The sequence below is a fragment of the Phascolarctos cinereus genome, unplaced genomic scaffold (genome assembly GCF_003287225.1).
Source record: "Phascolarctos cinereus isolate Bilbo 61053 unplaced genomic scaffold, phaCin_HiC Scaffold_726;HRSCAF=1367, whole genome shotgun sequence".
NCBI classification, from domain to species: domain Eukaryota; kingdom Metazoa; phylum Chordata; class Mammalia; order Diprotodontia; family Phascolarctidae; genus Phascolarctos; species Phascolarctos cinereus.
This window is the reverse complement of record NW_027556098.1, coordinates 297,709,060-297,725,272: the sequence shown is the minus strand read 5'-3', so window position 1 is coordinate 297,725,272 and position 16,213 is coordinate 297,709,060. Positions and strand designations below refer to the sequence as shown.

The 16,213-nt window shown below is 37.8% G+C and overlaps 2 protein-coding genes across 2 annotated transcripts in view; one reads left to right on the top strand and one right to left on the bottom strand.

Moving 5' to 3' along the window:
* Nucleotides 1–12,106, bottom strand: part of AASDHPPT (aminoadipate-semialdehyde dehydrogenase-phosphopantetheinyl transferase) — a 37,065-nt gene extending 24,959 nt beyond the window's left edge. Inside the window, exons 1-2 of the mRNA XM_020996093.2 lie at nucleotides 11,872–12,106; nucleotides 8,103–8,328 (exon numbers count right to left, since the gene is read on the bottom strand). Of these exons, the coding sequence (XP_020851752.1) occupies nucleotides 8,103–8,328; nucleotides 11,872–12,054 (409 nt within the window). The 5' untranslated portion in view covers nucleotides 12,055–12,106. The remainder of the gene's footprint in view (nucleotides 1–8,102; nucleotides 8,329–11,871) is intronic.
* Nucleotides 12,098–16,213, top strand: part of KBTBD3 (kelch repeat and BTB domain containing 3) — a 28,208-nt gene continuing 24,092 nt past the window's right edge. Inside the window, exon 1 of the mRNA XM_020996078.2 lies at nucleotides 12,098–12,486. The gene's annotated coding sequence lies outside the window, so the exon portion shown is untranslated. The remainder of the gene's footprint in view (nucleotides 12,487–16,213) is intronic.

The following is a 16,213-nucleotide window of genomic DNA, read 5'->3' as shown; positions in this document are numbered from 1 at the left end:
AAAGGAAATTCCACTTAAATAACTACAAGGAGGGGATAGAGACAAGATAGGGCAATAAAGCAGGAATTCACCTGAACTCTCACAAATTCACCACCAAACAACTACAAAATAAAGCCTCAAAATGAATTCTAGAGTGGCAGAATCAACAAAGGGAAAGAGTGAAACAATCTTCCAGGCCAAGGCTACTTAGACAGTCAGCAGGAAAGGTCTATCTCACTAGGGCAAAAAGAGAGCGCAGTAAAGCACAAGCTACATACAGGAATATCAACCGCAGATAAGCAACAAGATGCCATGGCCCCTGTGCAGGTGAGCTTCAAGTACCTGGAACCCTGGAGCAGGCCAGCAATAAGGCACCAAGCCCCCAGTACAAGAAGCTTGGGACGGTGCCCCCCCACCCCAGAACCAGAGACCAACTTTAACATAAAGTTAAAAGCCATGAAATAGGTGGGAAAAACGAAGGCAGGAAAAGTTGACCGTAGCAAGTTACTATGGTGACAGGGAAGATCAAAATACAAACTCAGAAGAGGACAACAATGTCAAAATGGCTCCATGAGAAGCCTCAAAGAAAAATGTGAAAAAGTCTCAGGCCCAAAAAGAACTCCTAAGAGCTCAAAAAGGATTTTAAAAATCAAATAAGGGAGGTAGAAGAAAAGTTGGAAGAATAAACGAGAGTCAAGAGAATCATTAAAAAAGGAGTCAACAGCTTCATAAAAGAAGCACAAAAAATGAGAAAAGATGTTCAAAGATTCACTGAATAAAGCAACTTCTTAAAAAGTAGAATTGGCCAAATGGAAAAGGAGGTACAAAAGCTCACCGAAGAAAATAATTCCTTAAAAATCAGAATTGGACAAATGGAAGCTAATAACTCCATGAGACATTGAGAATCAATAAAGCAAAATGAAAAGAATGAAAAAAACAGAATAAAATGTGAAATAGATCATTGGAAAAACAACTGACCTAGAAAATAAACTGAGGAGAGAAAATGTAAGTTATTGGGCCACCTGAAAGACATGATCAAAAAAAGAACCTGGACATCATACTGCAAAAAATTATTAAGGAAAACTACTCTGATACTTGAGAACCAAAGTGTAAAAGAGAAATTGAAACAATCCCTTAATCACTTAATGAAAGAGCTCTCAAAAAGAAAATTCCCAGGAATAATATAGCCAAATTCCAGAGATCCCAGATCAAAGAGAAAATACTGCAAGCAGCCAGGGGGAAAAAAAAGAGCTCAAATATCATGGAACCACATTCACGATTACACAGGATTTAACAGTTTCTACATTAAAGGATAAGAGGTCTTGGAATATGATATTCTGGGAGGCAAAGGAGCTATGATTATAACCAAGAATCACCAGTGAATATGACAATCACAATTAAAACCAGCAAAAATGAGTATGATCCCTCAGGGGGGAGAAAAGATATTGAATGAAATAGAGAACTTTCAAGTATTCCAGATGAAAAGACCAGAGCTGAACAGAAAATACAAGACTCAAGAGAAGCATAAAAAGGTAAACAGGAAAGAAAAACCATAAGAGATTCAATAAGGTTAAACTGATTACATTCCTACACCTGAAGATGATACTTGTAACTCTCAAGAACTTTATCACCATTAGGTCACTTAGAAGAAGTATATATACATAGACAGAGAAAGCATAGGCATAAGTTGACCATGATGGGATGATATGCAAAAAAACAAAATTAAGGAATGAAGAAAAGGACTGAACCGGGAGAGGAGGGAAGGGAGAGGTAAAATGGGGTAAATTATGTCACATGAGGAGGCATGAAAGAGCTATTGTACACGGGAGGGAAAGATGGAGCAGAGGAGGTGGTGGAAAACATTTACTTACTCTCATCAGAATTGGCTTAAAGAAGGAATAACATACACACACAGATTGGTATAGAAATCTATCTTTCCCTGTAGGGATATAGGAGGGGAGAGGGGACTGAGAGAAGGTAGGGAAGTTTGGGGGAGGTGGCAATTATAAGCAAAACACAGGTAAGTAGGGACAAGGTGAAAGGAAAGAGAAAGAGGGGAAAAGAGGATGGGAGGAAATACAGTTTTAGTAATCATAACTGTAAATGTGAATGGAATGAACTCATTCATTAAACAGAAATGGATTATAAAGTGGATTAAAAACCAGAATCCAACAATATGTTGTTTATAAGAACATATCTAAAGCAGAGAGAGTAAACGTAAGGGGCTGGAGGAGAATCTATTATATTTCAGCTGAAATAAAAAAAGGCAGGGGTAGAAATCATGATCTCAGACAAAAAAGCAAAAATAGATCTAATTAAAAGAGACAAGGAAGGAAACTACATTTTGCTAAAAGGTACTATAGATAATCAAGTAAAATTAATACAAGACATATATGTACCAAATGGTATAGCATCTAAATTTTTAAAGAAGTTAAATGAGTTCTGGGAGAAAATAGATGGTAAAATAATATTACTGGAGGACCTCAACTTTTCCCTTCAGAACTAGATAAAGCTAACCAACAAATAAAGAGAGAAACTAATGAGGTAAACAGAATTTTAGAAAAACTAGATACGACAGACCTCTGGAAAAAACTGAATGAGAATAGAGAAGAATATACTTTTTATTCAGAGCAGTACATGACACCTATGCAAAAAATTGACCATGCAAGAGGTCATAAAAACCTCACAATCAAATGCAGAAAGACAGACATATTTAAATGCATCCTTTTCAGATAATTATGCAATAAAAATTACATTCAATAAAGGGCCATGGGAAAATAGATTAAAAATTGGAAATTTAAATATTTAGAAATCTATCCTGCTCTACAGGAAAACAGAAGGGGAAAGAAATAAGAGAAGGGAGGGGGGAGATAGAATGGAGGGCAGATTAGGGGAAAAGGGTATTCAGAATGCATGCCATCTTGGCTCAGGGGAGGGACTAGATGGGGACAAAATTTGGGACTCAAAATTTTGTGGAAGGGAATGTTGAAAACTAAAAATAAATTGATAAAATCTGGAAATTTAAAAATTTAATCCTAAGAAATGAGTGGGTCAAAGAAAAAAATCATAAAAACAATCAATAATTTCACTAAAGAGAATGACAAAAATGAGGCAACAGATCAAAACTTATGGGATGCCACCAAAGCAGTACTTAAGGAAAAATTAAAATCTCTAACCACCTAAATCAATAAAATAGATAAAGAGCAGATCAATGAATTGGGCATGCAACTAGAAAAAAACCAAAATTTTAAAATCCCCAATTAAACACTAAATTGGAAATCTTGAAAATCAAAGGAGAAATTAAGAAAATTGAAAAAAACCCAATGAACTAATAAAACTAGAAGCTGGTTTTATTGTGTGGGGGGGAAGGAACAAACAAAAAAATGGATGAATCATTGGTTAATTTGATTTAAAAAAGGAAAGAAGGAAACCAAATTACCAGTATCAAAAACAAAAGGAGTGAATTCACCACCAATAAAGAGGAATTTTTTAAAGATTATTAGTAGCTATTTTGCCCAATTATGTTCCAATAAATCTAGCAATCTAAACAAAATGCATATTTACAAAAACATAAAGTGCCCAGATTAATAGAAGAGGAATGACTCCATCTTGGAAAAAGAAACTGAACAAGCCATCAATGAACTTCCTAAGAAAAAATCATCATGGACAGATGGATTCACAAAGTGAATTCTACTAAACATTTAAATAACAATTAATCCCAGTACTATATAAACTATTTGGAAAAATGGACAAAGGAGTCCTGCCAAATTCCTTTTATGACACAAATATGTGCTAAACCACAAGAGCTGAAACAGAAAAAGAAAACTACAGACCAATTTCCCTAATCAATATTGATGCAAAATTTTTAAATAAAATACTAGCATGGAGATTACAGCAATATATCACAAGGATCATATACTACGATCATGTGGGATTTATACTAGGAATACAGGGCTGCTTCAATATTAAGAAAACTATCAACATAGTTGACTACATCAATAACAGAACCAACAGAAATAACAGGATTATCTCAATAGAAGCCTCTGACAAAATACAACATCCATTCCTATTAAAAACACTAGCAATCACAGGAACAAACAGAGTTTTCCTTAAATCAATCAACAGCATCTAAAACCATCAGCAAGCATTATCTACTAAGCCTTTCCAATAAAATCAGAGGTGAAGCAAGGATGCCCATTATCACCACTGTTATTCAATATCGTACCAGAAATGCTAGTTTTAGCAATGAGAGAAGAAAAAGAAAATGAAGGAATTAGAAGAGGCAATAGGTAAGAAAACCATCACTCTTTGCAGATGATGTGGCATACTTACAGAATCCTAGAAAATCAACCAAAAAATAAAAAATTTCATCCTATTATCTATATTCTTTGCCTTAAGGATTAAAAAAAAAAGCGCTGTATCAATTGACGAAGTTTGGTCCTTCAAGATTTTCTTAAAATCCAGCCTTTCTCATGTTAAAATTATGACAAAGGCTTGCTAGCCAAGTTATATAGAAAACTGATAGATAATAAGATAATAATGGCTAGCATTTATATTGCATTTTATGCTCTACAAAGCATTATCATATATTATTTCACTTGACCCTCAAAATAAACAAAGAGGTACTATTATTATCCTCATTTTACAGATGAGGGAACCAAGGCTGGGCAAATAAGTAACTATTACATGAAGTCCCACAGCAAGGAAGTTTCTGAGGAAAGATTCAAATTCAGGTCTTCTTGACTCCACATCTATCATTCTATCCAGTAAATGCCACCTGGCTGCTAGATAAGATCAAGAACAATTCCCCAACAGATAAGCAGACAGAAGAGAAATTTTCAAAAGAATAAACACAATTGAACAATCCTGTGGAAAACGTTCAGAATCACTAATTGTAAGAGAAACACAAATTAAAACAATACCGAGATTTTACCTCACACTCAGCAATTTAGCCAAAGTCATAAAAGGCAGAAAAAGTCAAGGATGGAGGGGCTATGCTATGATAAAAACACTGATACACTGAGATTGGAACTATAAAATAGCCCAACTCTTTTGGAAAACAATTATAGGAACAATTCTAGAAAAGTGAATAAATTATTCATACTCCTTGATTCAATAATCTGACTACTGGCATTGACTCAGGAAGGTGTTTGCTTCAGAAAACTATCTACCTCATTCATTCTATAGACTTTGTGGTACAATGGGAAAAACAACCAGCTTCTCAATAAGACCTAAGTTCTAGTTCCTTAGCTGTGTTAGGAAAACTTGGTTTGCTTATCTAAAGTGAGTGAGGATAATAATGTCATTCTTACTTACTTCATAAGAATATGACAAAAATTTAACAAAATCAAGCTCTTTGAAAAGTCAACATGTCATACAAACATGTCCTCCAATAATGTAATGAGTAGGAAAAATTATAGGCTTGCAATATATTCATTGCTTTAAAGCTTGAAACATTCAACTATTCTGTCCGGCCAGTGCAGAAATTCAATCCAGATATTTCCTGTTACTGAACACCCTCCGTCCCACACCACCATATATATATATATATATATATACCTGGGTTAACCAGTCAGAGTTTCTCCATAAGATCAGGCTTTTTCTCAACTGAATGACAGGCATGGCCTTGGTAGAAAAAAAAAATCTACAAGTGAGTATGATGAAAACAGGGTGGGTAGAGCAATAGATTTGGAATTAGAAAGATCTTAGTCCAAGCCCTGTCTTAGATACTTAACCATGTGAAACTGGGCAAATCACTGAACCTCTTTATGCCTCATTTTCCTCAAATGTACAATTAGGGGGTTGGATTCTAAGGTCTCTTCCAGCTCTAAATCTACAAGCATATGTATGGAAGAGCCAAATGGGTATTGCCATGACCTCCAAAATAACTGGAAAAAAAATCAGTTCTATAATGGTCTAGTAAAACTATTCAGTTTACTCAACAATCACCATCCTGTGAAATACCTCGCCTTGAATCCTAACTGATCCAAAGCTGACTGCAAACCCAGGAAAGAAGTAAACTAGAATTCAAGATAATTATGCCAGAATTTTTCATCTGAAGATAACGTTGAGAGAGTGATTACCACCTCAGATGTAGGCAACTAGCATTTGAATCCAGATCCTCAGATGCTATAAGTCTGGGCTTCTTTCTAATGAACTACCATCTCTATTAAATTTATCTCTATTTATCAACTATCTCTATTATATTTAATTCTTAGCTCGACATAACATAAATTATAAAATAAAATTTCTGTTGTCATTATCCTCTTAGATTTCCTCCCCATAATTCATCCTTTCATTCACCTTACCAAATTCTTATTCTGATAAAAAAAAAAAGGGGGGGAAGTAAGTAGAGGCACATTAAAAGTAAAGAGGAAGGCGAATATGTGCAAATATACCAACCTGGGAAGACTGACAACAATGGCTTTTTCATTTTGGTTGAAGAGTCAAAAACATGTTAGTTTGTTTGTATCAGACTCACATGTAGAAGACTGAATGAAATTTAAGCAACTGTAATTTTTCTGGAAGATGGTACTTCTTCCCATACATATAAAGACACCAAAATCATGCAGTTATATGCTTAACAAAAAGGATATCTTCTTAGTAACATATAATCTACAGAACAATCTTGACAAATTGTTAATAAGATTAACAAAGATTGGGACAAAATTCTTACAATTTAAATATTTTATTTTTAAGAAACTGATTATTCATTGAAGACCGAACAAATGTAACAGGAAAAGAATTAGAAAAATAGCAAACTGCCAGGGTAAATTAAATTTAATATATCTATTTCTTAACTCTGACTTACAGTGTGCTGTTAACAAAAACTGTTCCTTTACAAAATCTGAAGTTTCTTTGAAAGTTAATTTGATGCAACTTTTGAATTGAATTGATAGGCTATGGTACTATGCAAAACAAATCTATTTTCACAAGTATACTGCTGGGTAACAGTGCAACTAAAGTTTTTACTTTATCTCCAATCAAAGTGGTATCCAGAATTTACTGATATCTAGATGATATTTTAGGGCCTTACAAAAAATACACCTCTAGATGAAGTTATGCAACCTGGGAAAGTTAAAAGTCACGAATCAGTAACTATTTCTCAGATACACACATCAACATGGAAAATGGAATTTAATTCTGGAATGGGCCCTGAATTTAACGGAAGAAAGAGTAGGCTAGATTGGATTAGTCAATAACCATTGATTAGGAAAACTGTACAGTGCTTTCAGTGACACAAAGTTTCTCCCTGAAACAAAAGTCCTTTTTTCAACATTAATATTCTTCCAGCTAAATGGATGAAAATCATGGAGTAACACATTTTCAAAGAATTAAGATTCATACAGGTCACCCAAAGGGCAATACCAAAAGGTATAATGGGCCTAAATATGCATGTTACAAATCACTGAATCAACAAGTATGTAAATACTTATGTGCCAGGCATTGTGCTAGGTGCTGAGGATAAAGATTTAAAAAATGAAACAATCCATACCCAAACAAAGAACTGAAGCCAGAAGCAACATAACAAACATTATCAAACATATACATGAATGGAAAAGAAGATAAGCTGGTTGAAAGTTGAAAGTTAAAGATGCTCAGCCATGTTCTTCACTGGTACTCACAAAATATTAAAAGAATTAGAGGAAGAGATTCAACATAAAATCCAGAGGGTGGACGCCTCTGCTATGGAGATGTACAGAAGGATATGTACAAGAGAGGCACCAGATGATAAGGCATGCACTGATGGTGCTGGTACATACTGACATCAATAAGATCACGGACCAAAGAATTGAAATAATTTCTTGTTTAAACTTAGTAAGGAGGGAAAAAAATAAATGGTCATCTAATATTTGATCAGCTAAGAAGGAAATGTGTATAAATACAAATATGTTCTTTTTTTTCTCCTCAGAAGAATAATAATCACTTTTTGAGAAACTGTTCTTCTAGAATTTATTTTCTGCGCTATCAAAATTTTTATACAGACTAGGAAGCAAAGAAACATTTTTACAAATTTAAAATAACTATACTGAACTTTTTTCTCCAAGATCACTCAATTTTTAGGATGAAGGAATCTGAAAGCATTGGATAAGTAAATCTGTACAACAAGAATGAAATATTACCTGGCAAAGTTGTCTTCATGATATCAATTCCAACCTGTAGGTTAGGCTCAGCAGCAAGTACTGCATAGTCTCCTTGATGTGAGATATTAAAGTTGAAATGTGGATGAGTACTGAATGAGTCATTCACAAGGACTGGTTTCCCTTTTGAAGTTCTCTGCAAGAGTATATTATTCCAAGGGATCTTCAATTTTTCTGCAATTAATTTCCTCATCATCAGTCGACCTACCTGTGAATTTAATGATATTGTAAAAAACAGTATATAATAATGTCTACTGAACAATTATATCAAATGCCTCCATGTCAAATATTGGTATTTTTGGTTATTAAAATGCTATCTGAGGGCAGCTAGGTGGCTCAGTGGATAGAGCACTGGCCCTGAAGTCAGGAGGACCTGAGTTCAAATCCGGTCTAAGACCAAACATTTGACACTTACTTAGCTGTGTGACCCTGGGCAAGTCACTAAATCCCAATTGCCTAAAAAAAAAATTAAATAAATAAAATGCTATCTGCTAGCATAGATGGCACAGTGGACAGAGCACTGGGCCTGGAATCAGGAAGACCTGAGTTCAAATTCATTTTCACATAGCTACGTGATCCTGGGCAAATCACTTAACCTCTGCCTGCCTCAGTTTCCTTATCTGTAAAATAAGGTTAATAATAGCACCTGTTTCACAAGTTTGCTATGAGGATAAAATGAGATAACATTTGTATAGCATGTTGCTAACTTTAACACTCTAAACAAATGCTATTATTATCATTAATAAACATTTCATATTACTGACAAAGCTAAAGATTTAAAGCTAGAATAAATTTAAAGCTAAGCATAATAATGAATTTTGTGAGATAACTTCTATAATGCTCTTCCTACTTGCTATCACTTAACTGTTTTGAATAAGTAATATGCTCTTAGTATCCTTTGCTTTCATTTTAGTTACTTGTTTTTAAATGACCAAAAATATCTATTCATATATCTGAAATATAAGTAAACAGGTAATTAAAAGTAACAAAGAATTATTTTGAAGACATATTATTGTATTAAGATACCTTATTTTTTACTTTGTATTAAAATGTTCCATTTATCAATATCGTTATGCAAAATATATTATAATTACACTTTAGATTATCAAAACTAAAGAGAGAAAAAAACTTAAAGACCTGAAATATGCCAGTCAGGAAAATATATCAATTACCATATCAGTATTAACTTGGTTATACTGCACCAATAGAACAGGCTGGTTTTTTCTTTAGGATATACTGCACTGCTCAATTACAATTTTCATTGGTCATTTGCAATACTAAACCAAGTTTTCTGGATAGATCTTTTTCTAAATTGAAAAACTTCTGTGGCTTTTACACATTAATTTTATCACAACATACTTCCTGGCAAGAGCTAGGACAAAAAAGTCATTAAACAACTGAAAATTATTCACCTATGAAAGCAGAATGTGGTAACCATATTATAGCTGCCATAAAACCAATTAGAACCTTTTTTATGCAATGAATATTTTTAAAATGATACACAAATAAACGGCAAAATAAATTTTACAGATTTTAAATCAAAGGGTTTCAATCATCCAACCAGGGCTAATACTTCAAGGGTTAGCTATACAAGAAAGAAAAAAGTCCTGAAACAACATCTGACTAGCAATAAGTGTTAACCACATAATGATTTAATACAATGAAAGAATACTGAGTTTCTTAATAGTAACAGGATAGTATTAAAAATGTATACAATGTTCACATATGATTAGAAATTTAGAAAATGGAAGAGGTTATTTGGTTCAAATGTTCATTTTACAGACAGAGGAACTGAGAGCCAGAGATCTGTCCAACATCACACAGGTATTAAGTGAAAAGAGCCAAGATTCAAACCAAAGTCCTGACTCCAAATACAGCACACTTAGGACAGCACCATGTAGAGTTTGAAAAGTACTATCTTTCAAAAGTTCATTATTACCTTTACTTGACTAAAATGCATCACCTAAAATTCCTCATTCTCACACATATCCAATCACTTGACAAATTTTGTCTTTTTTTTTTAAAAAAAAACCCAACATGTCTTCCCTATGTCCTCTTCTTTTCTCTCAGTCACCATCCTACTTCAAGACCCCATCACTTATCGCAGGGACTATTTCAATAGCCTCCAAATTGGTCTCACTCCTTGGCATCTCCCCCTTTTGATAATAAACCCCTGGAGGATTGGGACTGTCTTTTGCCGATTATTATAGGTCCAGTACTTTGCTGAGTGCCACAAGCACTTAATAAATGTTTGTTGATTGTTTCCATGCAACCCTTCACAGTCACCAAACTAATTTCCTAAAATGCAGATGTGACCACAACATTCCTTCTACTCAATAAACCCCAGCAGCTCCCTATTTCCTCCAGGATCAAAAATAAGCTCCTGTTTGGCATTTAATGCTCTTTACAACGTGGACCCATCCTAACTTTTCCGGCCTTAATAGACATTCCTTCCCTCCACAACTCCCACACTGTATGGCCAAATCGAACTGGCCTCCCTGCTGTTCTTTGCACAGGACACTTACTCCATATAGGAAAGGAACAGTTTCACCCATATTTTTGTTAGGTCTGTATTTTAATTTGAAAAACTAAAAGAAAGATAACCTCAACTTTTACCCCCAGGTTCCTAAATCATTCCTTCCTTCTCAGAAGCCCCTCTTTGGGCCCTGCAAACAGCACCAGCAGCATGTGTTAGGCAGGTCTTTTAAGGACACAACGGGGGTGTTTAGCAATCTCACTGCCAGAGACACAAAAAGACACAACCAAGTGAGAATTAATGCTCGAGTTTATACCTAAGCTCCTAGTACCTTGTAGGGAAAGTCTTCCAGAATTCTACTTAATATTACTAGTTGCTACGCAAGGCAGAGGGATACCGTTTTTAAACATTCTTATAAGTTGTATTCTTTTAATTTCTTGAGTAACCTTTCTCCTTAAATTATCTTGTATTTACTTTTCTACCTTATATGTATCCTCCTTCCGCCTCCCCACAATGTAAGTTTCATGAGGACACTTTCCTTTCGGTTTAGGTATCTTCAGCACAGAGCAACAATGGTTAATGAACATGTATCTAACTGAAATGAAGTTCTGTCAGTTCTACCAAGGTAGAAAGGCTTCAATTACTGCCTAAAACAGAATGAGTTTTCTCCAATGACCTGCTCAGCTAAGTTTCAGAGGCTTATCCCTGAAGACCTGGCCACCAGGTGACGATTTTTTTTTCTTTTGGCAACAACACTAGCCAATGAGGACTAAAAACTTAAGAAGTCAGTGGCAGCGATAACAGGATGTATGCTACCTTTAGGGGGCGCAGGGAGGAGGAACTGTCCAAGCCAATGGACTCTGAAACAACCTGGGGCGTCTTGGAATCAGTTAAGAGGCAACAACAAAAATACGTCAGGAAAAGCAGTGAGTATAAGGGAAAGAGCTCTGGATTTAATGCTACCCTAGGCAAGTGCCCTGGCCTCAGTTTCCTCATCTGTGAAATGGGGTTGCACGAGGTGCTCTTTAAGTTCTCGTCCAGCACTAAATCCGAGGGCTGCAGGTGCTTAAGCAATGGCTTTTGGGTGATGACGACAGGTGGTCTCTTGAGCTAGCTGCTTCAATAACTAACTGGTTGGACAGCCAGCGGTTTGGCGTCCTCCGGCTGGTCCCTACGCTTTGGACAATGGGGAGAACGGGGGAGGGACCCTCTAGTTTGGGAGCCCACCGCGCCCGACACCGACTCGGTGTCTAAAGAGCAAAGATTCCTCGGTACCATGGCTGCCTTGGCGTCCCGGGCAAAAACGAACTGGCCAATGCGATCCTTCTCCTCGGGCTGCACGGCACGCGCCGCCAGGAGCCACTCGGCCCGGCTGGGGCGCCACGAAGCGCACGGAAAAGCCCAGCGCACGCCTTCCATGGGGGAAAGCAACCACGAAGTCCGAGAGCAGAGGACCATTCGCGGCGGGCCACGCACGCTCACGTAACCACGCAAGCGCGCACAGCGACTCTATACCTCCGCTCCGAACGCCAGCGCAAAGACAGTTTATTATGCCCCGCCTCAGCCCCTCCCCGGAGGAGCGTGGTCTGCGGGGGCGTGACGTCAACTCGTACACCTAAGCTTGCCCTCCTCTAGAGGAAACAGCTGGGAGCAGGGGGTGGAGCCAGGAGGAAACAGTTGCTGCTCTGCAGTAACTTCGTAGGGTCCAGAGAAGGGCGGTACTTCAGGCACCGCTATTAAGTTATGGAGGAGGGACGAAGTCAAGTCACAGGAAAATTGCACCACTCCTCAGCTAGGACAGGCAAGCTTGACAGCCGGCCAGGCCAATAGCAGTGGAGCCGCTGGGAGTTAGGACGGGCGGAGCTGAAGACCCGGAGACTGCAGATGCAGGTGGGTGATGATCTGTGGTGCCTGAGAGGGGCAAGAGCGGGCTGGAGGGTCCCCTGTGGTCCTCGGTGCCTCCAGGAGAGGGTGAGGCGGGCCTTGGTCCGGGGCGACCTTGGGAAGGGAGTTTTCAGCCTCTGCAGAAGGGCCTGGCCACTGCCTCGGGCTACGCCTCCGTTCTGCTGGGGCTGTGGACGCCTCCACCCACTCGGGGCCCCTTAGACTCCCCTGCAAATCCTGGGCTACAAGAGACATGTGGAAAGATGCTGGGGTGGGGGTGGCCTTGGTCCCTCGCGGTGAGGTGGTGATAGTCCTCTCCAAGGCTCTTTTCCGAGAGAGCGAGAGAGAGCGCGCAGATTGGTTTTTTCTTTTGCTTTTTGTAAATTAAAGGGCTTTGAAATGGATTGCTCGAATGATGTAGACATATATATATAAAATATATATACAATATATAATATGCAGATTTTATTAAGATAAAGAACTCCGAAGCTTATCTCTTCCTGCACCCCTGCCCCAGTCACTCAGGTAGTTAATGAATGGTAGATTAGAGCTAAAACTCTGGTCTTTAGACTCCTTTCCTCTTTCCTCTATAACCTCATTACATCACCACTGCTTCATTACATATATGTATATATGCACACATATATACATATACACGTATATCAGATAAAACCTTTGTTATGTATAAAGCGCTTTTATAGGCACAAAGAGGGCTATAGAGATATATGATATAATCCTCAAGTAAAAAGAGAGGATTTCCTGTAATCACAGTAAGCACAGTAACACAGCTAAGAATATGTTAACAAACTTAATGTGTTAATATCACCTTAATATTAAGTTAATTTGATAATATGCTAATGTGCACACAGTCCACATCCTGTTTTTCCCTTAAGAAATATGAAGGGGAAGCCAGGTGGCACAGTGGGTAAAGCACAGACTCTGGAGTCAAGAGGACCTGAGTTCAAATCCTGCCTCAAACACTAGCTGTGTGACCCTGGGCAAGTCACTTAACCCCCCCAAAAAAAATAAAAAGGAGAAAAAAATGGTTCTCTAAATGAGAAGAGGAGCTTAGCACTAGCTAAGCCTGGGATGGGGAACCTGTGGCCTCCAAGCCACATGTGGCTCTCTAGGTCCTCAAGTGCTGCCCTTTGACTGAATCCAGACTTCACAGAACAAATTCCCTTAATAAAAGGATTTGTTTGGTGAAAATTGAGCTCAGTCAAAAGGCCACACCCAAGGACCTAGGAGGCCACATGTGGCCCAGGCCACATGTTCCCTACCACTGAGCTAAGCTAACCTGAAAGAAAGGTCAAATAATGAAAAAGCATTCAAGTCAGAGAGTTTCTTTGTGAATTATGCCCCGCTATGCCTCTACCAAAAGGTATTAGGTTGAGGAGGGAATTTTCACTCATTTCCCCTAACCTCACCCCTTGGTGGCATAGTCCAGTAGAGAAGTCACTCTTCAAGTAGAAGATAACCACATCCACTAGAGAAAGTCAGTGGAGGAGGATACAAAGAGTTTGCCCTGGGCCAGCAGTGAGCCAGTCAAGAATTTAAGAACACAGTTAATGCATTTAATAATTGAGATTCCAAGAAGTGCAGGACCAGGGAGCCCAGTCGGGTGACTGACCCAACAAAGTCACTACACCTTTGAAGGAGCATCATGAGAGCACCTTAAGAAGGAAAGGACATTGGGACCCTACAGTGCCAAAGGTGCTAGTTGCCTTGATCACATGTGTGCCTCAACACTGGTATACTTGAGTTCCTCAGTACCCTTATACTTATCACTTTCTACATCTCTCAGATTTACTCTTAAAACCACCTTCTCTCTTCCTGTTCATATGCTGATGAACACCACTAGAGAAATTCATATGCTGCTGACTAGGTCCACTATACATTTATGTTATGTAATCTCAGCTGGCCCTCACAGCCACAAACCATTTCTTTAATGCTTCTCTAATCAGCTCTTTATCATACTCTTTGCAATAACTGTTCCAAACATTCTTTTTTTTTCCCCCCTTAAGCTTGCCCACAGTACCAATTCTGCCCTTCTCAGCAGAGGGCCTTGCCTTATACTTCACTGAAAATATCAGGACATGATTTGGAGAGGCTTTCCTTCCCAGTTTTATATATTGAATCACTTCTTCAGCATCATCCCCATTCTCTTCTTTACTCCATTCTGAGAGGATGAATTTGCCTTTCTTCTTGACAGTGCAAACCCCTCCTCTCCTGGGATCCTTGTTTCCATGTCCTCCAAGGACTTGCCTCTTTCATTCTCTTTCTCCCTAATTTTCAACTTCTCCTTACATATTGGCTCTTTTCCCCTTGCTTACAAACAAATCCAATTTTCCCCATCCTTAAGAAACCTTCTCTTTATTCTACCTTCCCCTCAAGCTACTGGACTATCTCCTTCCTTTTATAAATAAATTCCTAGGGTGGGAGGAAAGCTGTTTGCTTACATTTTCTCCCTTCCCACTCATTTATCAACCTTTTGCAATCTGGCTTGCTTATTTCCCCACTCCCTGACTAAAATTACTTTCTTAAAGGTCACCAATGTTCTCTTTATTGCTAAATTCAATTGCTTTTTATCAGTCCTTTCCTTAAAAATCTGTCTTCTAGACTTCTCCAGAGTTCAACACTGAACACTTCTTTCTAGACACTTTCTTCCCTGGGTTTTCATGACACTCCTCTATCATAGTTCTCTTTCTTATCTGTGGGACAGTTTGTTCTTTGTCATCTTTTCAGATACATTATCCATATCACACTATAGCAAACCCCAGGGATTTGTCCTGTACCTTCTTGTCTTCTCTTTCTATATGTTCTTTCATCATTCTCATCAGCTTCCACAAATCTATTATTATCTTTATCATCTCTACAATTTTCTATCATCTCTATTATCATCTCCAGCATGTCAAGACTCCATTTTTCTTCTGAACTCAAATCATGTCTCCAACTGCCTGCACTAATGATTTCCAAAAGAGAGTTTATCTTTCCCCAAAACCTATCTTCCCTCACACTTTTGTGTTTCTATTAATGGCATTCTTCCAGTCACCCAAGTTTGAGTCAGTTTGACTACAAGTCGTCTTTGACTCTTCACTCTCTCTTACCACTCTTATCCTATGAGTGGCCAAATTTTTATAGATTCTACCTCCTTAGCACGTTTCACATCCATCCCCTTTTCTATATCTATATAATCACCCAATCCAGACCCCCAATTACTTTTCACCTAAATTCTTCATCTCTAATCTACCTCCAATCTTTCCTCCATCCTCCATGCAGCCGCCAAAGTGATATTCCTATAATACAGTTCTGACCATGTCATTTCCCTGCTCAGGAAACTTCAGTGCTTTCCATTGCCTTTAGGATATAATAAAAACTCCTCTGTTTGGCATTTTAAAAACCCTTCTCTATATGTCCCTAGACTGTCTGTTTTGGATGATTATACATTATTTCAGTTCACAAACTCTAGGCTCTAGAAAAGCTGACCTACTTGTTATTCCATCTCTAACCTCCATAGCTGAAATGCTCTCCCTCCTCACATTGGTTTGTAATTCCTAGCTCTTTTGAAGGCCTAACTCATATGCCACTTCTTTAAGATGCCTTTCCTGATGCCTTTAGTTGTTAGAATATTTACTAACTCTGTAAATTTATTTTGTATATATCCTGTATTTAGCTATCTATGAAAATGTTGCATCCTCTCTTCTAATATAGTAAATCATACATTTAGAGCTGG